Consider the following 23,329-nt stretch of genomic DNA (forward strand, 5'->3'; position numbering starts at 1 on the left):
GAGATTTATGATATGATGAGTCTAGGCAGCACTGTTTGGCCTTCTTATCTTTTTCTTTCCTCTTTAGTGAGAGCACAAACTTGGCAACTTTTCAGTTCTGAAAAAAAAGTACCGTTGGATTTAAATAATTAGCGATGAGTCGATAGAATAGCAAATAAATTATCTGACGAAAGATAAACCTAATACCTGAACAATCTGTTGAAGGACAAATCTGTTCCAACTCTGTATAAGCCGCGGGAAGTTGGCTTTCCCTGTCGACTCTTCTGCATCCCCCAAGAGAAGACCGAGGGCGGAACCCTCTGGAATAGTTCGAAATGCTCGTAAGAAGTTACTTGCCTGAAACAAGCGAGACAGATCAAGATATAATTCACATGCTGAAACAGTGGTAAGTTTGCCAAAGAAAATGATGTCTGTTACCATGTACTTCTGATGCATTGAATCTGTAAACTGACTGCACCATGAACTTTTGAGGCATTGAATCTGTAAACTGGCTGTTACCATGTACTTCTGAGGCATTGAATCTGTAAACTGGCTGTTACCATGTACCTATGAGGCATCGAATCTAGAGCACTATGTATGATTGGTTTTCACCAATGATTGTAAAGGTCTCATTCACAAGTAATCAAGGGTCAGTCAAGTAATTTTACTTTCGTAAATCTAAGTCTTTCTCCTTGAATATCAATACTATTTCTTTAACATTTTGAACAGTATTTGTGGAGCATCCAAATCAGAACCACTGAGGGAGTCCCCATATTGGAAAATGGTTATTACATTACATATGACTGCATATTAAATTATAATTTATAAATTGTTGCCTAGTAACATTGCTGAACTTACCAAGTGTAACAAAAAACAAAAAAATAGAAGGAAAAGTTTTGATTGCTCAAACTAAGACTCTCTGCAAGACTTTTCAACTTACAAAACAAATAAATTATACAATTTGTGGTCCTATTTGATGCCAACAATTTTGTTACCCAGGCATATTTGCGTATGAAACTAGTATAAATCGCATGCCTGCCCCCCCCCTCACTCACAAAAAAAACAAACTTGACTTTGTCTTTACTTTTTAATTCAAAATTTTGATGACTCTATTTAAGAACTGTATTGATTTAGTATTTAAGATTTGAAGAACATACCAAAATTGACCAAACCACAATTGCTGATTTAAATACCAGACTCAAACCTTTTGTTTTGCTACATTTTGATAGCATTCACATAGGTAGCAGTATAATAATTAATACTTTATATTATTATTCATACCTTGGTACATCACTAACCTGGCAGGTTTGACCTTTACAATGATCCAGCATATAAAACAAAAAGCCCATTTCACAGGCCAGACAAAACTCCTTCTCACAAAGGTGACTTTGGAGGGCCACTCTGAGAGGCTCGATGAAATGTAGAACCTGTTACGTTACAAAGACGAAAAGAAAAAAAAACTGAAGGTAAACAGCTGGATGGATAGTATAAACATTTGTCTGTCTTTCATGAGTACATAAACCAACCGTATTTGGAAAGTAACTATCAAAATAAAGTCTTCTTGATATAGTCAGACACAAATGTTTTGTAACAGTACAAAATATGGAGCGATGCATATATAACTTAACAGTGAAAGACTATACTCAATGATGGCACAAGATGGTTAAATTCCATTTGGATTCATTCACATTTATTTTGGATACTAATTTTTGTGTCAATTGTTCATATCTTTAACTTTGCAACAGTACCATAGCATTGCCTGTTAGGCTATACCTAAAAATAGAGATGTGCTAGTGGTGGAAAGTGTGTACACCTTCCCTCCAGTACCTTAGTCCTCATTAGAACCATTGTTGTATTTAATGACATACTTTTATAACAATGCTACAAACTAACTTTGTGATTTGTTGATGATGCTGGGCCAAACTCAAACAATTTGGGTCTGCCTGACTAGAGGCTGACGAAACTTGAAATTGGCTAAACCTTTGTCAGTTATAGTCATAAATCCACACGTGAGGAATAACAAATATTTGATATGTTACAGGGCTTGAGTGGAGTCTTGTGTGTGGCCAGCTAATACTAGACCTCACCTGCAGCATGCTGTTACAGTAAGCATTTGGAATGTGCGGCTCTAGTCCGGCAAAGTTTGTAGAGTTGTAATGACGAAAGTTGAAGTCATCTACGCCAAACTTCCCGCTGTACTTGATCTCCACTTTGCGGTACTTCTTAGGTACGATACACTGCACGAGATCTTCGCCTACGGAGGGTGAAAGGTCATCGGAGGGAAGTTACAACATTTCGGTTTAGTAAAGTTGTGCATCCGTATAAAAAATTTACATGTGTTTGGGTAATTCTAGTCTCTGAATCCCACCAACTTTCCTGAACCATGGGAGTCATAGTGAAAACATTTTATGAATGATTATAATAATTTTACTAGAATACCCATAGGCTCACCAGATAATGGGGTCCTGAAAGATATGTCCATAATCTAAACCAATAGATGTTGCTGATGCTAAACTAATATACATCCAGCTAAGTCAATATACATGCTGTTGCTGTCAGGAGTCACACGCACAACCACAGAAAACACATTTTGCATAGGATAATCATGCAGTTACTTTTACGACGCTTAAGCGTGGGAGAAGCCTGCAAGGGCTTTTGGTTTACAACTTACACATCGAGTGGCTTCCAATTCAACATTTGAACTCAAATTTGGAATCTTTTCAATTTAGAAAGTCATTTCAGATGGGAAAACCGTAGATTGCTCTTGCATGAAAAACCCACCTTACTGTGACCCGGCCGGGTACCGAACCTCCCGATTGCTAAGCTTCATTGCTTCAAACGCCTTTATCCACTCGGCCACAGTACCGGGTACATTTACACCTTACAGAATTCTGATCAGATAGCATGTATGACAGACAGGCTAATCCTGGTAGAACTATCTACAAACTGTAAGGGTCGTTCCTTAAATGGATGCTTGATAACACACTCTAAGCATCTCTACTAATTTAAGTTAAAGGCAACGTGAGAAGTAAGATATGTTGGTTAACTTCAAGTTTTACAAATACCCCATTTTAATACTTTCCATGGATTTTCTTGCACTGAAATTCATGTTAATCCATGCATTAAAGAAGAATGCTAAAAAGGAATGAATCAAAATAAGCTCCCACGATCCTCTGTTTAAACTCTTTCAGCACATTGACATATTATATAATGCATAGTGGTAATGGTAAAGTAGGATTAATATTCGCCATAACTTTTTTTCTAATAGGGTTGTGAATGAGTGGGACGGTTTTCCTGAGAAAGTTATACTTGCAAGTAGTGTGAATGGGCTTAAGAATGCTTTGGACAAGCACTTTAAGCTTTGTAATTGGGTCTGAATGTTTGGGTCTTAAGTTTTTTTTCTCTCCTATAGGGTCCTTGATGGGGACTTGAGTGTCCCTCCTGATCCTTTTTTTTCTACTAAACTAAACTACACTAAATGGTATTGAAGAAAACACTAGCAGACTACAGACCTCTTCCGATGGGTGATTCTGGAATAAGCTCTTTAGTTCCACCACCCAAGGTTGCGAGCACCTCTGGGTAGGCCACTTGGTTCCTCTTCTGACTCCCAGACTTGGGTGCGTAGCCTATAAAATCCACCACTTTCATAGTGCTCAGAATCTGAGGATCCACGGGTATGGTTTGCCTGCGTTATATGAAAAGAGAGAAAACATCAATAAGACTGAGAAATTCAAGGAAACAAAACACCAAACTATTGTAATTAGCTATTGTCATTTAAGACGCTTCAGATAAAATGATATATAGTATTTCTGATTCAAAAAATGGTAACATTTTTCAACGAGAACGCACAAATGGCAAGAAAATCCATCTTCCAGTCATTTGTCACAAACATAGCTCTATCATTTTATTAAAAAGATGAAAGATGTTGGTCGTGTTTGCTTGGCATTTAAGAACGTCAAAGATGGGGATGGAATATAAGCCCTACTATTTATGAACAATATCTAGACAATTAATACACAATCCTTGGTTTACATATCACATGATGATATGAGACAGTAGTCAAGATGAACTAGATTCCGCTGATAATTATGAAACGCACCTGTGCACCGGTCTGCATGTCTCTGCTGGCCAATCAGACAGCAATGGCTCATCGTTGGCGGGAAATGGCAGAGGAATGGAAAACAGCGATGCGAGGGAGTTGTTGATGTCAATAGAGGGTATAGGGTCAACCTAAAAGACAACAAAAAAACAAATTATTTACAATCGTGGTCGTAGCTCTTGTTTGACCCAAAACACCTTCTGAGATCTGTAACATTCATAGTGGTCGTTGTAATTGCTCACGAATAAGAACGAAAAAGTACTTAAAGTTTCCATGACAACCTTTCTGGAGATTTAATCTGCCCTGCATATTATTCCCAGTTTATGTTGAGGAGGGGATGAAATGAGACAAGTGTGTCAGGGATTGAGATACTGGGACAAAAGGCTGTAAAATAATAATCAATTTGATCCTTCTACCATATTTGATGACAGAACAGATAACTTTTAAAGTTAAATCTCAAATAAGGAAGTTAGAATGATTGAATAGAGAAGAGTTGTGATGCATCTCAGATAAAAATTGTCATTATTTCCACATTAACTACTGTGGGCTCAGTTTTACATTAATATCACCATCAAATGAAATACTGTTTGACTTCCATGGAAATGTTTTACATATTGTTGATCGTGCATTCTGTTGGTAAATGGAAGAAGGGTTAGCTTACTGCTAGCCTGGTGAGAATCATTTGAACTATCGTTTAGTATTAAGGACTGTTTTTACATCAAACTAGTAACCGTCATGGGTTTGCGTCGTGGAAATAAGAATCCTTGCTACAACTGTATAACCTTGTGAATGCCTGCTGGGGTTTAAACCAAGTGAGGTAATTTAAAACTCTTCATAAATGGATTACTCACAGAGCTGGCAAAGTTTGTATCTCTTGACATTTGGTTAAATGTTACCTCTTCTGCATCAGCCCAAAGGTGCACATAACCTGAAAACAACAGAAAACAAGTTGAGTTAATAAGCTTTTGTGTTGGCAAATCACATGATAGTTGGCTTTGTATTTGAGTCAGAACTATGTGACATAGTCCACAATATTAGGTCTAAGGAAGAAAAGGGGACTAGCTTCCAGAATTGGATGAAGAGTTTCACTGTGTTAATTGAACCACATTTTTTTGGTCCAAATATACCAGTAAATTCTTCTTAGTACCCGTCCCTGCTGTCCCTCCTCACCCCCTCTCTTCTGTTCTGATACTGACCACCAACATCTCCAAGCACAGCTGCATACATAGTTAAATAATACAGATTCAGAAATAATAGCCCACTCCTCCCTCAATCTTTACAATCCTCCTTCCCTTTTGTTCTTCATTGATAGTAGCTTCTCCAAACACTACTGCATATTCAGTTAAGGGTTTATCTTGTGTCACATCTCACAATCCTGCACTCTCTTCCCCTTCTTCTAATCAATTCTGTTATGCCTTGCTCTGCTATTAACTACTAATATTGTCAAACACGGCAGCTAACAACACTGTATGCATAATCAAGGGCACATACGTACACAGATCAGTTCCTATTCCTACTTTCTTACCACTACCACTACCCCTCCTCTACTTCCCCTCTCTGATACTTACCCCTCCCCTACTTTCCCTCTCTGATACTAACCCCTCCCCTAATTTCCATCTCTGATACCTACCCCTCCCATATTTCCCCTTTCTGATTCTCCCCCCATCTTCCCCTCTCTGATACTTACCCCTCCCCTACTTCCCCTCTCTGATACTTTCCCCTCCCCTTCTTCCCCATCTCTGATACTTACCCCTCCCCCTTCTTCCCCTCTCTGATACTAACCACCAACATCTTGTAACACCATACTATTTTAGTTATAGCATACATAATCCTCTTCCACCCATCACCACTGCCTTTCACCCTCCCCTACTACCCCTTTCCTTCCCTTTTGGCAATGACCTGCCTCCAAATACTAACCAGCAACGTCTCCAAACACCATGCTATGATATGTGCTGCACACATCCATACACATCAACATATCTCCAGCAATGTTGACCTGATAGAGTACTATATCCTCCGCTGTCATCAACCCTCCGGGGTCCACCAACTGAAAATGACCCGTCTACAACAAAATATGGGGAAGAAAATCAGGACATTTCACAATCAGAAATACTAATTCAAGAGAAAAGTGATGAAGCCATCTGGATATGTGTACAACACAACGTCTCCCTCCATAAAAACAAATTAACACAAAACAGTTATTGTTTCTTTACCTACATTAATATCAGTTGATATGTTGAAGAGACTCTATTTCCTTTTGAAACAAATGTCAATGTTTATTAGAGGCCTACAAAACTTTCAGTTCAGTAGAGGATTTTAGGTTTACTTTGTATTTACTACCATGATCACATGAACACGGTTAGGGTTAGGGGATAGGGTTAGGGTGAGGGGATAGGGATCTATACTCATCAAGCTATTTTAGTTGAGACATAATTTAGCTAGTTCAAAGCAACAATGCAGAACCTTGGTGTTCATGAAGATAATGAAGATATGAGCTAACTAACTCCTCTGTAAATTTATATGGGCAATGGCCCAGATTACTAGCTACACATAAATGTTTGCTCTCAACTTCACTACCAAAAAAATACATATATATATATATATATATAAACATATACTACATTAATTGAGTGGTAAATCAATCACAAAAGCTGAAAAAGTTGCTTAGTACCTGACTCATAGCGATGACTCTGTTAGAATAAGTTGGTACATAACGAACAAACAGAGCTTCAATGGGAATGTGAAATGGTGGCATGGCTCGCATCATCCGAAGATCAAAGACCATCAAGTATCTGTCCAAGCTATAGTTTCCATGCCTGTTCAAGGATTAACATGATAATGTAATGTTAAGATGGCACTTGACCAGCATGGATATGTTTTTATCCTTCAAAACCTTACGATATACTTCCTTAGTGTTCACAACAAGAACTTCACGAGGTCGGGGGGTGGGGGTGGCCGTTCCACTTAGTTGCGCTGTTTGAGCTAGTAGTGCATATTTTGTATAGACTGCATATAACTGTTGTATATTACCAATGTTCTTTGTATTTTGTATCATTCATTGTATTGCTCACCGCAGATATGTAATTTCCTTCTGGGATTCAATAAAGTTGACTTACTTACTTTCATGAACTATAAATAGAAATCAGTTTACACAAACTGTGTACATGGCAGATTATTGTAATGTAGAGGAGCTAAATGTGCAGCAGTTCTCAACTTGTATTGAAAAAAGGGGTAAATTTTTTCATATGAAATACACGAGGCAAATGCTATTCATCAAACTGGAAGGATTTCAAAAAGTGGCAGATGAGAATCCAGCATGAAACATAATAATAACTGAAAAAAAAAAAAAACTTTTGTAGTGTCAAAGTTCAAAGCAATAGAACAAAATTCCATTCAACATCTAATATATGACAATACCACTAAATAAGTAATTATTTCCAGCACATAGCTTGGATGCCTGGACTTGCATGTTTATTGTTTTACTGGCATCCATTCAAATATTTTTTTATTTTAAGATACGGTCAACAAATCAGGAAACGGCGGTGATTATACCTGCCCAACAGAGCAAATTTATGCATTTATTCTTTCATAATGTTTCTTGGCCCCCTCCCACCCCTCCAACCCCTCCAACCCCCTTTTCTTTCCAAGAATGTCTATTTAAGCTAACAAGTGAATGGCAAATTATGAAGAAAGGACTCAAATTTAAGTTAAATGTATCCCTTGACTAAGGATCAGCAAGTACCTTGTTGAAAATCCACAGGAGACCAGTTGGTTCTCATGAACATCAAAATCCGAAACTGATGTAGAGTGAGCCTCCAGAGTGTGTTGAATTTCCATGGAGGATGGATCACAGAGATGAATCTGAGAATGAAGGAAGGATGTAATACATAATTAACAAACATCATGTCATCAATTAATCCATGGAGGAGGGATCACACAGATGAATTTGAGAATTTAAGGAAGGATTTAGTAAATTAACAAACATCATGTCATCAATTAATCCATGGAGGAGGGATCACAGAGATGAATTTGAGAATTTAAGGAAGGATTTAGTAAATTAACAAACATCATGTCATCAATTAATCCATGGAGGAGGGATCACAGAGATGAATTTGAGAATTTAAGGAAGGATTTAGTAAATTAACAAACATCATGTCATCAATTAATCCATGGAGGAGGGATCACAGAGATGAATCTGAGAATGAAGGAAGGATGTAATACATAATTAACAAACATCATGTCATCAATTAATCCATGGAGGAGGGATCACACAGATGAATCAGAGAAATTAAGGAATGATTTACTACATAAACAAACATCATTTCAGCAATTTACAGCAGATACTCCAGTAAACAGTACAACAAGCACATGGTCAACAGCTAACCTGAAGTGTTGTGTTTTAATAACTGTTGGCTGGTCAAGCATGTTAAATATGCCTCATGAATAAGGTACTAAATTAAAACTGGCCAACCTGCAAAGGTCTTAGGGTTAAATATTAAACAGGAAACAACAACTACGACTATGTATAGCATAGAACTAAACAGGCGCATAAATTGCTAACATCAGATGTCACTGGCATATTTTGCAACTAAGAGGAAACGACGCCATCAGGACCTCTGCTCGGCGGTGTGAGCAGCCCTTTCTGACCTAGCAAACCCTTGTTCTCATGCCAGTTCATCGGTAGGCTATTCTGCTACTGTTCAAAGGGTTTACTTCAAAAGTTATATGGTGTCTTTGAACAAAATTACCCCAAAGAAAACCACCAATGAGAATCGGAACGATTGAAAGTTACTTTATAAAGTAAACATAAGAAATTCATTGTGTTATGTTTATTTACGACTTGCTAACTAGAAGCAAGATGCCGTCAATTAGGCTCATTGTTTGTGATTTCATCGCTGTTTGGTATTAATCTATTGAGAACCAACAAACACCTTAAACTGATTCCTCACCTTTCCGGTCGTATCGGCCCGACAGAGATAGCTATTGCTCATTCGCATGATGGTGATGCCTTCCTCTCCGCAATCGTAGAGACCCTTCTCCTCCCCCGTCTTGAGATCAATCTCCACCAGTTTCTCTTGCTGTCCTCCCGCTAACAACCTTGTCGAATCTTTTAAGATGATCATGGCTCTCATCTCTTCCATCGCTGATCCGCTGAAAGAAGGATATGTGTAAAAGTAAGTTGGCCTGACGTTTCGATCCTAGCAGGATCTTCTTCAGAGGCTAAATGACAAGTAAAAGTAACAGAAGGGACAAAAACACGCACAGAATACAGACAGGTTAATGAGCACGGTGAACACAATGAGATAGATGAAAGGGGATTAGCGGGATGAGTAAATGACAAAAATGAATAAAACGCTGAAACACAAGAATACAATACAAGTACAAATACAGAGTAGATAAGGAGGATTACCCGAAGGGATACAGTAACGGAGCAATTACACAGGCTCTCTAGTGGATAAGCAGTTTGCTAACAGTTTTATTTTATTTTGAAAGAAGGATATAGAAGGAAAAAAAACATTAGAGCAAAAGAGACACAGCCCAATACCCACACCAACAAAAAAAACTCAAAAGAAGTTGTGCTGATTAGAAATCTGAAATTTAGTTTGAGATGAAACTCAAAGGTTTGGTAAAAGTACCTTGGGAATACAAAATGAGTTTCTTTAACGTTGATATTTACTTTCCATCAAATGCAATTGCTCTTGTTCATTTCAAAACAGTTTGCATGCTGAACATGAACAATACCTTTGTAGCCAGTTTGTCAAATTTGGAGGGGCATAGTGTTTGTTTAGAAGGGCAGAATTTTAGTTTGAGGGGGTTGTTTACATGGATCCACCATTGGAGTCCATTACTGAAACCATAGATGTGAAAAAAACAAATTGGGGGAGGAGCATGATCCAAATATGGGGGGGGGGGTGGAGGGCATTGCCCAGGAAAATAATTGACGCTATGGACGCTGATTGTATGTCCAGAGGTTCGAAACTGGTAAGGAAGGTCGTTTGTCACCTGTATCGAACAATACTAGTTCTGTTTTGGTGACATATTTGCCTTACTCTAGAGATCAAACATGATGCTAACCAACTTGAAATAACTTATGATTCCTAAAGCCAGATCTCGAAAAAGATACTGTACTTTGAACAGACTGTTAAATGAAATGGAGGTAAACAACAAAGACAAAATATATATATATAATTGAAATTGTAGTGAGTTAGAAAATCCAGAACAGTGAAAAAACTTCCAGCCTCCACCAAGATTCGAACCTGGGCCTCCCACTTATATGCGCACACCCTATATTTATATATATATATATATATATATATATATATATATATATATATATATATATATATATATATATATATATATATATATATATATATACCATTTGATTCTAGCCCCTCATGACACATACTTGTAATCAAATAGTTTTATTCCCTGTCTGGAGTTACAGCGCAGTCCTTGTCTCGCCAGGGAGATGATTCCAGAATCCAAGGCTAGGAGTTGTCTGATCTCCTGCTGAGATGAATGAGCTTGGAAGGATGAATACTTCTGAAGGTGAGATCCATAGTAGGAAGTCACATGACCCTGAATAAAACAAAGAATGAACAGCATGATCGACTGTCTTCTTTCCTGCCTTCTGTTGATCTTTGCTGACATTTTACTTTTCTTATCTTTTTTTTTTTATTGGTAGTTCTTAAATATCATCAAGTTTGGTGCAACTAAAACACGCTCTATCCAAATGAAGACTTCTATGGATTAAGACGTTTTAAGACGATTAAACTGTCAAAAATATATTCTTAACTTTGACCTAGAATGTTTAAAGAGGTTTGCATGTTATACTGTTGTTATTCTCTTGATTTGCAGTAACTTCTGAACTGATTCTTTTGTTCATTTTGGTAGGGAGGTACAGCGAAATCACTGCAAGAAATTGCAACACAATCAGAAATGTCTTTCTTTAGGGAAAGCCAGTGGTCTGATGAATGGTATGCATCATTCCAAGTCTTGCAATCAGAGAAACTTCAGCAACTGAGAGGACTGTAAACTTTATAAAGTTTTTCCAATAACTACTGTCAGTGCTATGAGGCTACAATTAACTGCTCTTAAACTGCATCACTACCCACCCCTTTTCCATCTCGTTCTCAAACCACATGTCCCGTCACAGCACTGAGACATAATTACAACTTCTTCATCTTTCAGCTGAAGTGTTTAATATAATGTTAACAAACTGCAGAATTCTAAAAGCAGGTATGATTTCTATTGTATCTCCATGCCTGTATGTGTATCTTACTTATTATGCCCAGGCGCATAGCCAAGGGGGGGGCGAAGGGGGCAGCCGCCCCCCCTTGAGCATATTTTTTACAAAAATTTTTAAGGTTTTTATGATATCGCTAGTATTTTCAAAAGAGAAAATGCTAAGATACAACTAACAAGGCATGGGAAGTGCCATTTCCGGCGATCTGGGAGGCATTTACAGCCAAAATTTTCTTGTACGCTCCGCGCCAACCATGGTGGCGCTACGCTTAGATAGTTTGCAATGCCAAATCTACAGTTTCGCCCCTCCCTTGGCAAATTCCTGGCTACGCGCCTGATTATGCCATATTAGTTCCTCAGTAATAATGATCTTAAACCCTGCCTTTTCAACCTTAAATATGTACTAAATTTCATTTATGTCTAATTGAACAATTGACAACAATAGGGAAAACATTGAAGGAACAATTTCTAAAGAACTTATTGGCTAAAAAAGAACTCAAGCCAGTGACATCACATTTACAGTTCTATTATCTAGCAAATGAGAATTCCAGCCCAGAGTTGGTAGAAGTCCACATTAACTATTTCTTTGTGGGTGATGCCAGCACCATATTCACTTGATACAACTTGAAAAGTGGCAGGGAATGGGATTTGAAGAAACATTTAAACTTTATATAAGCTAAAATGGTCACATGATATTTGAACATTACTTCACACTTGGGAGTATTTCTCTAGCAGTTATGTAAACTAATTTAATATAAACAACCAAGGATCATACCCCTTGATTTCCCATCCACAAAAGCTCTTCAAATGGGTCAAAGTAGAGAGCACTGACACTAAATGTGGTCCCACCATCTGCAAAGACTGTTTGTAATTCCTGGTAAGAACCAGCCACTGGAATAGTCAAGTGACCTATCAGAAAAATAAAATAAAAATGAAAACTTTACGGTTGTTGATAGTACGTCTGTCACTTCTATTCTCCCAAGTTTCGATCTCGAATACACAGAATTACAACAATAGGGCTAACAATGAATGTATTCCATATAGACATTTCTGATAAACCTTGTGCAAGAGACATTAATGTTCCTTATTCTACATTTATAATACTTTCCCAGTGCCCTGAGCAATGTTTATGTTCCCTCTAATCTATGGGTTTGTGCACACTCATTTTGAAATCTGCAAACCACGGAAAATAACAGATCCAGGACTGGATGGGATGTTTACACACCCTTCCCTTTTGAACCACTCTCCCCTAACATATTTTACAAATTAAAGTAATTAGAAGTCCAACCTTGCATGTAACTTAGATGTATGAAACTAATTTATAGCCTAACTTTGCCTTAGAATGCACTATTTCACATCTCTTTTATTATTGGGAGGACCCTATAATCCTCTACACTGGAATCAGCTTCATCGATCTCAGGGCCATATCTCGTCCAAGACTTACAAATTACATTTGGCAAAATATATAAATAAATATCTTTGGAAAAAGGTCATTTATTCAATTTGCACTATACTAAGATAGTGTTTTGCATCTGAAACTTTCTGACTGTTTAGATGGGATGCATGCACATGGACTTTGATCATTTAATTTTCAATGTTGTTACACTGATCATCCGCATTACTACTCAGTACACTTCTACGTACCATGAGCATTAGTGTAGGGTTCTATAGCTTCTGGGGGTACATCATGTGGGAAGTGCTCTAATGTTAGCCCCTCTGCCTGTGCTGGTAGCTGACCATACTCTGGGTGATACTGGCCTGGTCCTGCAAAGGCAGGGTGGAACTCCATTGGACCCGAAAGTGAGAGATCCCTATAGAACTACTGTATAACAATGTTTGCTTCAGAGAGTATGAATTACAATTGATCTGTATTAAAAATAAAGAGAAAGAAAACATTTATAAGTGACATATCAAGTTATAAGTACTGCATTGATCAAAGAAAAGCTAATGGTAATGCAGTGTTATTATAGGCATACGCTGTCGCTAAACTAGGCCTACTGTAGGCTAACGTTAATTACTAGGTTTGTCGTCGAGTGACACATTGGCCCACATGCTATTCCATGTCTACCACCTGTAAGTTACAAGGCTCATAACTGAAAAAGTTTTGTTTGAGTCTATGAAATGTAAACGTGCTTTACTCTTTTTAACTAATAAGAAAGCTCTGTTCACGAACAATCCTTTCGAATACTGCGAGTTCCTTCTAGTTTGGTCGAGACAATAACCTCGCAAGCATAGTAGGCCTAGGCTATGTGAAATAAGAATAACATGCAAATTTACAATAATATGGTACATCGAAACGTAAACAATAACCTTAACTTGCAACATTTTAAGAAGCCTGACCTTATTACCAAATGTTTTATTTAATACCGACAATCGATCAATTAAAAATGGCGTTATGATATCCTTTCAGAACTGCAATTTACTTGTAATTTTCACAATCACTGATATCCATTGAAGATGCTACCATTTGTGTAGGGGTGCACCCTTCTTCCATTTCTCAGGGTCGGTTTCACTGAAATCGGGAGGTGACGTAATGTGAAGGATCAGCTGTTGACCTACTGAGGTCACGATAACCTATTGTTTACATCATGCTACATCATACATGAACACAGTTCACCTAACTTTTACCCTGACGACTAGTTATCTGTGGGCTTACGTTACTTTGTAGAAGTCAGATAGGCAAGGTTACCTGATCATTTCGCGGTACCGTGGTTGTTGCGATAAATATCTTTACGTCTGTGGCGAAACCAGTTGAAAAGTCAAAAGTGCATCATGCCAGACCAAAAGACAGTCGTTGTAACCGGTAAACTCTTTGAAATTCAGATAAACCTAACCAGGCAGTACAAACTAGGTTTGCCTCTATCACTGTATCAGCAGTTAGGCTAGTACTTGCCAAGTAGTAGTACTTCATTATCAACGCTAGACATACTTTACCGTAGGATTAGTGTTAGTAACTTAGAAATAGAGCCAGGAATATTACCTAGCCTAAGTTAAAGATCTGCTTTATTGGCTCCAACTATAGCACGCTATAGCTAGAAAAGTTTCTTGCCACAGTCGTAAGTCGACCTCAGGCTCAACAATTAGCCTGCATAGCCATTAGGCTCTTTGCGTAAACACTGTGGATATATGTTCAATCTAGAGTGTAGTTAATCATACAGCGTTCACAAAAAGACCCTCATACAAGAAAAAGTCTGTGGCAGGCGTTGCAGACTAATTGGTAAAAAGAGGTCATTTTACGACCAAGGCAGGTCGATTACATAATCTCAAGAAACTTTTCCATGATAGCATGCTATAGTTGGGGTCTATACAGCAGACCTTCAAGTAAAGGCTAAAATAACAGTTAGACCTACAGTTAAACAATTTAGACAACTAAGATGGGTTGCGAGAAGTCTCTAGTGATACACCATGGGCTAACCAAAATAAAGTTCAGTTCCAATCCAGTTGGTTAGGCCTATTATCAGACTATGTATCCATGGCAAGAACGATATCTTCAGGAGAAACATGGTGGCCACCGCACCCCGGGGTGAATTATGACACACATCAAGATGATCAGCTATGATCCCACAACCGTTACCAAAATCCCAGATCTGGGCCAGATGTAATACTAAATGTCCAGATCTGGAATATTAATCTGGGCCAGATCTGGAATTTATATCTGGCCAGATAAAAAATTGGGCAGATATAACTTGATATAAAATGAAGTTTATATGGCCCATATAAAAGTTATCTGGTCAAATTTATGGCATCCATATCTGGGTAAGATAAACCTTATCTGCATATCTGGATTGACCACATATCCAGCTGTATCTGGCTTTATATGGCCAGAGAAAACTTAATCTGTATATCTGGAATAACTGTATATCGGACGTGGAAGCGGAATATCTAGCATATTAGGGGCCACTACAGCATACCTTTAAAGCTGATAGTGGAGAGATAGCTAAAGCACTCAGTAACCAAGGTTACTCAGTGCAGTTCACGGTACTGTAGTTTAATACCAGAGTTTGTTTCTTAATCGCTGTGATTATTCTTGTACAGGCTTTGGACCGTTCGCAGAACATCGAGTCAATGCCAGCTGGGCTGCTGTGCAAGAGATGAGCAAATTAGATCTACCTGATTATTTATCCGTCATTCCAGTCGAGATGCCCGTAGAGTACAAAGCAGTGGATGAAATAGTTCCATTAATTTGGGCAAGGTACAAGCCAGATGTAAGTACCCTGTCATAACCATGTATCTGACCCAAATTATCATAAATTTTCATTTCAAAAAAACTAGCAGGGTGAGTTATAAGTAATCAGGAAATATGATACCATTGAACTGTTCCAAGCTGTTCTTCTGGTTTATATGATGATTCTGAAAAGCTCTGTAGACTCAAAAGAAAGCTAAGAGTAGGGAAATGTCAGTATTTATATCTCAAATTTTCAAAAAAATTGTCCAGAAGTTTTCAAATTATACTTCCACATGATACTGAAAAATTCCAAGACCTCTAAGATTATCCTTGAATTGTTTCTCTTCCAAAGGAATAGGATGGAAGCTTCTGTAGTATATTGACATATATAATTAACACATTTAATTATTCAATAGCTCCACCATATTGATCAAAGTACATGATTTAGTACTAGGTGAATGAGTTAGCCGGTCAGAGTACTAGGTGAATGATCTAGCCGGTCAGAGTACTAGGTGTATGATTTAGCCGGTCAGAGTACTAGGTGAATGGACAAAGACACAAGACTTGACTGATTAGAAGAGAGACCAAATCGAAGCGTTAACGAAGTTGTTTGTTATTTCTTGTGAATCCTGGTTAAATCTGTAACATCCGATGCCTAGAAACTTCACGGCTAATGATAAACTTTCATAATGTACAGGAGGATATTGTGTTGTAAATGTCAACCCTATATCTCAAATTATCTGGTACATACATGCAATTGGTTTCCTTCTGTGTTGTCTGACTCTTACAATATGGCTGATGTGCTGAAGAATTTCAAGAAAAGATCAACAGACACACAAGCTTCCAGCAGATGATTTAGACAGCATTACCTAATCATACTTATAAAGTGTCTTTTGTTTGTTTTCGTTTTTAGTTGGTCATTCATATTGGTGTTTCTAGTATAGCAGCCGAGCTAACACTTGAACAACAAGGTCATAACAATGGTTATGACAAGTTGGACATAAGCAGTATGCTACCAAAAGCTCCGGTAAGTATTCATTGTAAAAACTGTGCAAAAATGAGCCAATCGTATGCCATCATTTTACTGAGTCTCCTTTCCAGATGTTCTTTCAGAGTGAAATTTTCACCTTTTTCCATATATAGTTTAGACCAACAGTTTCACTACAATTTGAGCCGTAAAAAAATGCAAGTGCACAAGAAAAGTAGTCTAAAATCAAGTTCTCACTACAATTTTCCTGAAGTATGACACATCTGTTGGTTACTGCGAAGGCTATTGAGAGCACCCGATGCTTATTTCTGATAACAAGCAGTACTATACATGGCTTAGGTTTGATTTATGACTGTTTTTGTTCTTACTTTCTACTGGTAGAAAAATGCTGGTGCCTTTCTTCTACTGGCAACTCTATTTAGCCAATAAATAACCCCAAATTTGAGACCTGATAGTTGGTCTCAAGGTTTCAAAAAGATAATTTCAGTATGATCATCACTGTAGAGTGTATGTGTCATGGCAATAGAGTGCTCGTGGCATTATGGGTATTAAAGGTGTACTCAGTATGTATGGTATGTAAAGTCCCAATGAGAATCAAATGATTTGAGTGGAGAGTTTGACAATACTGCTATTTATGGCTATTCAGTTTGTCAGAGAAATAATATCCATGTCTCCCACAGTTAGAGCTACTCATGTAAGATACTATAATGCTATGATTATGGGGCATTGATTGCATGTGATTGCGTTTCTTCTTTGTTCTGATTGGGTGTTAATTGTTAACGAATTTAATAAATGTTAGAGCATGCATACAGTTGTTGCATGGTTACGTAATTAATCATATTCCTTACTTTTTCCTTACTCATTGCCAGGTTTGCAAGGAGAATGGTCCTGATTGTATTCTTAGCCGCATCGATATGTCCAGAGTCTGCAGGGATATCAATTCTTCCGATTGTAATGTAAAGGCTGTCGTATCCTACTGCGCTGGAAGGTACATATTTTGCTTTTTGTCTCAATACATACTGCCCTCTCCCTCTCTCTACACTTCAGTGACACGTTATCATGCCTAGTGCCTGATGTACATGTCGCCATACAAAAACCATGAGGCCACCTGTGGGTTTGTATCTAGCCAGAAGTGGTCATAATGATATGAGAGAAAATATGAAATGAAAATGTAGACTGAGATTCTGAGTTGCCTGTTGATCGGAATTTATAGTTCATTGAAGTTGTAGGAATGTATAAATTAATATCTGAACAATCACTTCAGAAGAATCGCCTTAGTAACTTAAGTAACATCATTCCTTTTCTCTTGCATTGAAGTAGAAAACGAAAAAGAAAATGTTTTTGGTATGACAAAAAAATGTAACCAGGCAAATTTCTGTTGCATCCCTGTTTAATCACAATTCCCAGTTCAGAGAGTAAGTTGCCCTTCTTCTTAAATATGATATCTGAGAACTAAGTTATTACTATTTGAGGAATTGTTTTTCTGTCACTTGTGAGACTATTTTTACCCTATTCTATAGGTTTGGAAGATATACCAAGTTTGGAATAGCCAACTGTTAAAATGAAATTATTAACTAATCAGCAGATGAATTGGGAGTTGTATGGCCACTTCTTTTGCTGGATAAAAACCTCATGGTCTAACAATTAGGCCTTCTTAGTAAAGGGCATGCTATTTAATGCACTTTCATGGTAAATTCTTATCGTTGGAACAAGAGGTAAATGATTGAAGTAAGACTTTACTTTATAATACAAGTATTGTGAACTCTAGTACAGTACTTGTAAGGTAAAGAATACAGTACGTGCTGTCAATGCAACTGTACTTTAGCAAAAATAGAGCTGCGAGAATCGATTCACGTCAGAAAGAAAAGTTAACGGATTTCTTACCAATTTGACTGATGTGTCAATACTGTTATACAAATGGAGTAAATGATGGAAGTTTATGGTAATCAGTCACTTTGTGATTTTGCTGCTCAATTTGCTACTCATTCTTCCATAACATTTGTGCGAGTGAATATTTATTTCTGTATTTTTTTCTGTCTATGGATTCATAGGTACCTCTGTGGATATGCCTACTACACCTCTCTATATCAAAATCCCACCTGTTCGGCTTTCATACACGTGCCACCTCTCGGTGGACCTTATTCAGCTCAACAACTCGCCCTTGGTATCAGAGAGGCCCTACTGAGCATGCTCAAACAGATATCGCCCGAAGACAGTTAAGGTCTGCTTAGTTTGGGTATAATCATCGTCATTATGTGAGTGTTAGCTCCCTATTGGATCATGTCATTTTATATGTGTGTTTACTATGCAGATTGTGTAATATTGCTGTTGTCATGCAACTTCTTCATTTTTATTGTCAGACTGGATTCGAAAGGTTTCCTTCTGTTTTGAAAAAATACAAATAGAAGGCTGCCTCTTGAAAGAAGGCTGAAGGCTGCTTTAAGAGCAAATCATTTTTTGCTTGATAATTTTGCTATTGTTTGCAGCATTTCCATTCTATATTATTCTGAAGGGATATAGAGGTTTGTAAACGTTTTAGAAGTGCACTTGTTGGAAGAGTTTTGTATCAGTCAGAAAGATCTGAGCAGATTGTTTTGGAAGACGTAGTGTGGGAGAGATTCTCCTGTGGTTATATATTATTATTATTTTTTGGCTTATAGAGTGCATATGACAATATACTGATTATTCTAAAAGTGAGAGTTGGAAGAATTGTTCAACACACTTTATGTTACTGATGCACGAAATTCTTGATGAGAGATGGGTGGTGGTTGATACGGAGATGTGATTTGTGACTGAAGTTTCTTCATGTTACAGATACACATAGTTCTTGATAATTGATGTGGTGGTTGATAGGGAGATGTGATTTGTGACTGAAGTACCTTTATGTTCTTGATAAGAGATTGGTGGTGAGGAAATGGAGATATAAATTGTGACTGAAGTTTCTTTATGTAACAGATACACATAGTTCTTGATAAGAGATGGGTGGTTGATTGGGAGATGTTATTTGTCATTTGAAGTACCTTTATGTTCTTGATAAAAGATGGGTGGTGAGGAAATGGAGATTAAATTTGTGACTGAAGTTTCTTTATGTTGCTGATGCACATAGTTCTTGATAAGAGATAGGTGGTGGTTGATAGGGAGATGTGATTTGTGACTGAAGTACCTTTATGTTCTTGATGAGAGATAGGTGGTGGTTGATAGGGAGATATAATTTGTGACTGAAGTTTCTTTATGTTACTGATGCACATAATTCTTGATAAGAGATAGGTGGTGGTTGATAGGGAGATGTGATTTGTGACTGAAGTACCTTTATGTTCTTGATGAGAGATAGGTGGTGGTTGATAGGGAGATATAATTTGTGACTGAAGTTTCTTTATGTTACTGATGCACATAATTCTTGATAAGAGATAGGTGGTGGTTGATAGGGAGATGTGATTTGTGACTGAAGTACCTTTATGTTCTTGATGAGAGATAGGTGGTGGTTGATAGGGAGATATAATTTGTGACTGAAGTTTATATTTATGTTGCTGATGCACATAGTTCTTGATAAGAGATAGGTGGTGGTTGATAGGGAGATGTGATTTGTGACTGAAGTACCTTTATATTCTTGATAAGAAATGGGTGGTGGTTGATAGGGAGATGTGATTTGTGACTGAAGTTTATATTTATGTTGCTGATGCACGAAGTTCTTGATAAGAGATAGGTGATGGTGGATAGGGAGATATGATTTGTGACTGAAGTTTATTCTGCATGCATTAATCACAAAAAATGATTCATCCATACCCAAAAGTACCAATAATTCTAAAAAGCTACTTTCACAACATTGTAGTATGAATCTGTTTAGCCAGGTGTAGTCATTTAAATGGTAATATCTAATGGTAATGAACAATTGAAATGTTTTCTGCTGGTCTTGGGAGGAATAGCATTATCAGTGATATATACTACAATCAGTGAGAGGAGAAAAACAGATAATACCTGGATCAACATTGGTCAGACATGAGATTATATTATAAATAATAATAAATATATAATAATAAATATGATTATAAAATAAAGTTTACACGTTAATAAAATATGTTAATTAACATATTTTATTAATGTTTCATATCAGATCTTGAAATGTTGGTTGGCTTGCATAACACAAACAAGTACAGTGCCTGTATGAGCACATAAAACAGTGACACAGTTTCCTATGAGTACTAAAACAATCAGTACTTTAGAGTACCTGACCAATCCTTTGGGTGTGATGAGTACCAGTGTTAGATGGGCCTGTGTTACTTCTAAATTACTAACCTAGTAGGAATATTCAATTTCTCTATTTCATTCATAAGAATACGTCTCTGAAGTGACGATTAAAGTATGAGCCCGAATATAAGCTTAGGTTCAAGTAACAGAGCCTAGACAAGTATGGAAGTAAGCTGTAGGTAATTACTAGTGTGGATGTTGAAGATTGAATTAAGTACAGGATTTATACAGACCATTTACTGGCTCCCAGGTAAGCATTCCAACTAGAAAGCAACAGTAACTGAAACAATTCCTCTATAAGAATTACTCGTTTGAGCGTATCAGTACCTACTAACCATATCACCATACAATGCCAGATACATTTACACTTTCTGTACACCTTAAGATCAACAACTTATTGTAACATTTGGCAGATTTGATGATATCATGAGTCAAAGTCTTACAATGATTCAAATTTTAAAGGTACTAGAACAGATTGATTGGATGAGGTGTGAGTCACAAAACTCACAACAAGTTATTCAGACTTTTTGGTCAATTTATAGAATTAATGTAGGTATGTTGGTGAATGAAAATTTGCTGCCGATAATAATAAGTTATAGGTAGGTGATAAGTACATATCCACAGTTCTCATTTCACTTGCATGTGAAGGAGCTTCAGGTTTTTGTGAATATGAGGAATCGTGACAGAAAATGCTAAGAAACAGAGAGAAGAGAAGGATGTTTGAAGTCGAGATGAGAAGTGGGCTGTAAAGGTAGAAGGGTCGTTTTTTCAGATTTCATACAAATGATAGTAGAGGTCAAAGCACATTAATTTTTACATGTAAAGCGAGTGTAGTTTTTGTACAATAGCAGAAGCATATATTGTAGATAGATATCCGTATATGCACAAGAGTGCTTTCATCATTTTAATTAAACAATACAATTTATTTATTCCTTTTTTATTCTTTTGTAATTCCTGTATGTTATCAAACATTCCAATCAACACAGATAGCATGGAGGGAAAGTACATTAACAGGAAGAGCACATTGCAAGGAGTAGTCTTTAAGTGTGGCAGGATCAGTTATGCACAGTGAAATAAAAATTTAAACTGAAAACAAAGATCTAGATTATTTGAATTATTGTTTTTAACATTTTTCCAAATTAGTAAGTCTTACTTTGCAAGAAGGGACCATTAAGTACCAAACTTATCCCGCATTCCATAACATTGAGAAAAACAATGCCTCAACAATGCCTCAACAGAAACCGTGCCTATTTTTGTTTTTTAATTTTGTCCGTGGCCTTGGCCCTCGGTGTGAAGTCTTTTCTTTCGTTCAGAGAAGAAAGAAAGAAACCAACAGGGGAAGAGGAGAGGTAGGAGATAAACAGTGAAGGGACAAAGAGAGGATTAACGGAAGGGGTAGGGAAATCATGTCATGAGATGAACGTATTCATTTGCTTATGTAATAGTTAACTTATAAATACAGTACCAGCAACATTTTAAGCCAGCAAGATGAAAACTGCTAATGATGGATCCTTCAAAGTTGCAAAACAAATAGTTAAAAATTGTATCCATTTTTTGATAAATTCTAACAATTATGCTGTAAAATGTTCTCTGATCTAAACAAAGACACACAGAAGGACAATTACAAATACCAAATGTTAGATTCAGGTAAGGTGTAATCCTCCATTTGCATCTTGCTATATTGGAACTAACATCCGGCTGACCATTTGGCTATTGTGAAAAAATATATTTTTCTTTATCTTGGTTCATCTATAAGGCTTTTTGTGCTACTGCTGTTTCCAGTGAGTGCTTATAGTCTCAATGCATTGTATTTTTTATACTTTTACCAAGTTTACTGTTTGTAGCTCTTGTTCATATTATATTAGTTTCCAAGCATTACAAATGGGGGTTCATTTATTGCTGTAAGAGAGGTGTGGTGTATTGTTGGATGTGATATGGTGCAATGTAACTCATAATTATTTTATCTTCACTTTTCTTTAATTGGGCTTGTCTGGAGTAGTATTAAATATCAAGTACTTTAGCTTTATTATTATATTATTCAAGTTTTCAAAAATATGTATTGTTTTGTACCACCGATTATCTGCTTTTAACGAATAGAATGAAGTAATAAGGAAGTCCACTCTAGAATCGATCTTTTGTTTTGTTTCTTCCTTTTTTTCACATCTTTTATTACAATTTGTTACATTATGAATATGCAAGGATCATAAGGGCAGCAGCATTTGCTTTGATATTTGCTAAATTAATTGTTCATGTAATTTGATACTTCTATCTCATAGCGATGCAATTTGTCACCTTGAACAACTATGTTTCATTTCAAATATTCTATCCTTTTGTATATGACTAATCCATTAAATGAACTTTACAAGGCAATAAAAAAAAAATTGAATAACTAGCTTTTTGATAATCTAGTTATGTCCTAGTAAACTCCAATGAGCATTAATACTCAGATTTCCTAACCCAAACCCAGCCCTCTAGTCATCACAATATGAGTCTGGTGTTATTGTTGTACCATTTAGAGCTCGAAAGCACATTAATGCTACCATTTGCACTGGGTTTTAACATACCAGGCCTCTATTTAACTATTCAGGATACGTAACACTGTTAC

At 36.9% G+C, this 23,329-nt stretch overlaps 2 protein-coding genes across 12 annotated transcripts in view; one reads left to right on the forward strand and one right to left on the reverse strand.

Moving 5' to 3' along the window:
- LOC139979112 (PAN2-PAN3 deadenylation complex catalytic subunit PAN2-like) overlaps positions 1 to 13,873 on the reverse strand; it is a 27,641-nt gene extending 13,768 nt beyond the window's left edge. For 3 of the 9 annotated variants that reach the window (XR_011797086.1, XM_071989799.1, XM_071989791.1), the window contains exons 1-14: positions 13,675 to 13,809; positions 12,971 to 13,192; positions 12,102 to 12,235; positions 10,488 to 10,660; positions 9,028 to 9,229; positions 7,821 to 7,939; positions 6,750 to 6,894; positions 5,996 to 6,140; positions 4,930 to 5,006; positions 4,079 to 4,209; positions 3,492 to 3,664; positions 2,067 to 2,233; positions 1,278 to 1,406; positions 187 to 336 (exon numbers count right to left, since the gene is read on the reverse strand). Coding sequence is in view for 8 of the 9 variants with exons in the window: in XM_071989799.1 (XP_071845900.1) it covers positions 187 to 336; positions 1,278 to 1,406; positions 2,067 to 2,233; positions 3,492 to 3,664; positions 4,079 to 4,209; positions 4,930 to 5,006; positions 5,996 to 6,140; positions 6,750 to 6,894; positions 7,821 to 7,939; positions 9,028 to 9,229; positions 10,488 to 10,660; positions 12,102 to 12,235; positions 12,971 to 13,115 (1,890 nt within the window). In the remaining variant the exon portion in view is untranslated. Of the gene's footprint in view, positions 1 to 186; positions 337 to 1,277; positions 1,407 to 2,066; positions 2,234 to 3,491; positions 3,665 to 4,078; positions 4,210 to 4,929; positions 5,007 to 5,995; positions 6,141 to 6,749; positions 6,895 to 7,820; positions 7,940 to 9,027; positions 9,230 to 10,487; positions 10,661 to 12,101; positions 12,236 to 12,970; positions 13,193 to 13,464; positions 13,600 to 13,646 lie in introns of those variants that run through there. The other 6 variants (XM_071989793.1, XM_071989792.1, XM_071989794.1 and 3 more) reach the window with 6 other exon arrangements.
- Positions 13,874 to 13,943: 70 nt separating this feature from the next.
- LOC139979118 (pyroglutamyl-peptidase 1-like) lies at positions 13,944 to 23,105 on the forward strand. 3 transcript variants are annotated; one of them, XR_011797087.1, is made up of 6 exons: positions 13,944 to 14,129; positions 15,362 to 15,531; positions 16,405 to 16,518; positions 17,349 to 17,467; positions 18,531 to 19,382; positions 19,603 to 23,105. XR_011797087.1 is itself a non-coding variant. In XM_071989809.1 (6 exons), the coding sequence occupies exons 1-5, from the start codon at positions 14,099 to 14,101 to the stop codon at positions 18,697 to 18,699; spliced, it is 603 nt and encodes a 200-aa protein (XP_071845910.1). In that variant the 5' UTR covers positions 13,944 to 14,098; the 3' UTR covers positions 18,700 to 18,734; positions 20,591 to 23,105. The 3 variants fall into 3 exon arrangements, 2 of the variants coding, with proteins under 2 accessions (XP_071845910.1, XP_071845909.1); XM_071989809.1 differs by having other exon boundaries at positions 18,531 to 18,734; positions 20,591 to 23,105; XM_071989808.1 differs by having other exon boundaries at positions 18,531 to 23,105.
- Positions 23,106 to 23,329: the final 224 nt, after the last annotated feature.

This window comes from Apostichopus japonicus, chromosome 13, assembly GCF_037975245.1.
Source record: "Apostichopus japonicus isolate 1M-3 chromosome 13, ASM3797524v1, whole genome shotgun sequence".
Lineage (NCBI taxonomy): Eukaryota > Metazoa > Echinodermata > Holothuroidea > Aspidochirotida > Stichopodidae > Apostichopus > Apostichopus japonicus.

Bases quoted from the DNA above. Each gene is read 5' to 3' on its own strand.
- LOC139979118 (XM_071989808.1), top strand. From the start codon at position 14,099: ATGCCAGACCAAAAGACAGTCGTTGTAACCG. The intron at 14,130-15,361 runs GTAAACTCTTTG...ATTCTTGTACAG, and splicing joins AAAGACAGTCGTTGTAACCG to GCTTTGGACCGTTCGCAGAA. The intron at 16,519-17,348 runs GTAAGTATTCAT...ACTCATTGCCAG, and splicing joins GTATGCTACCAAAAGCTCCG to GTTTGCAAGGAGAATGGTCC.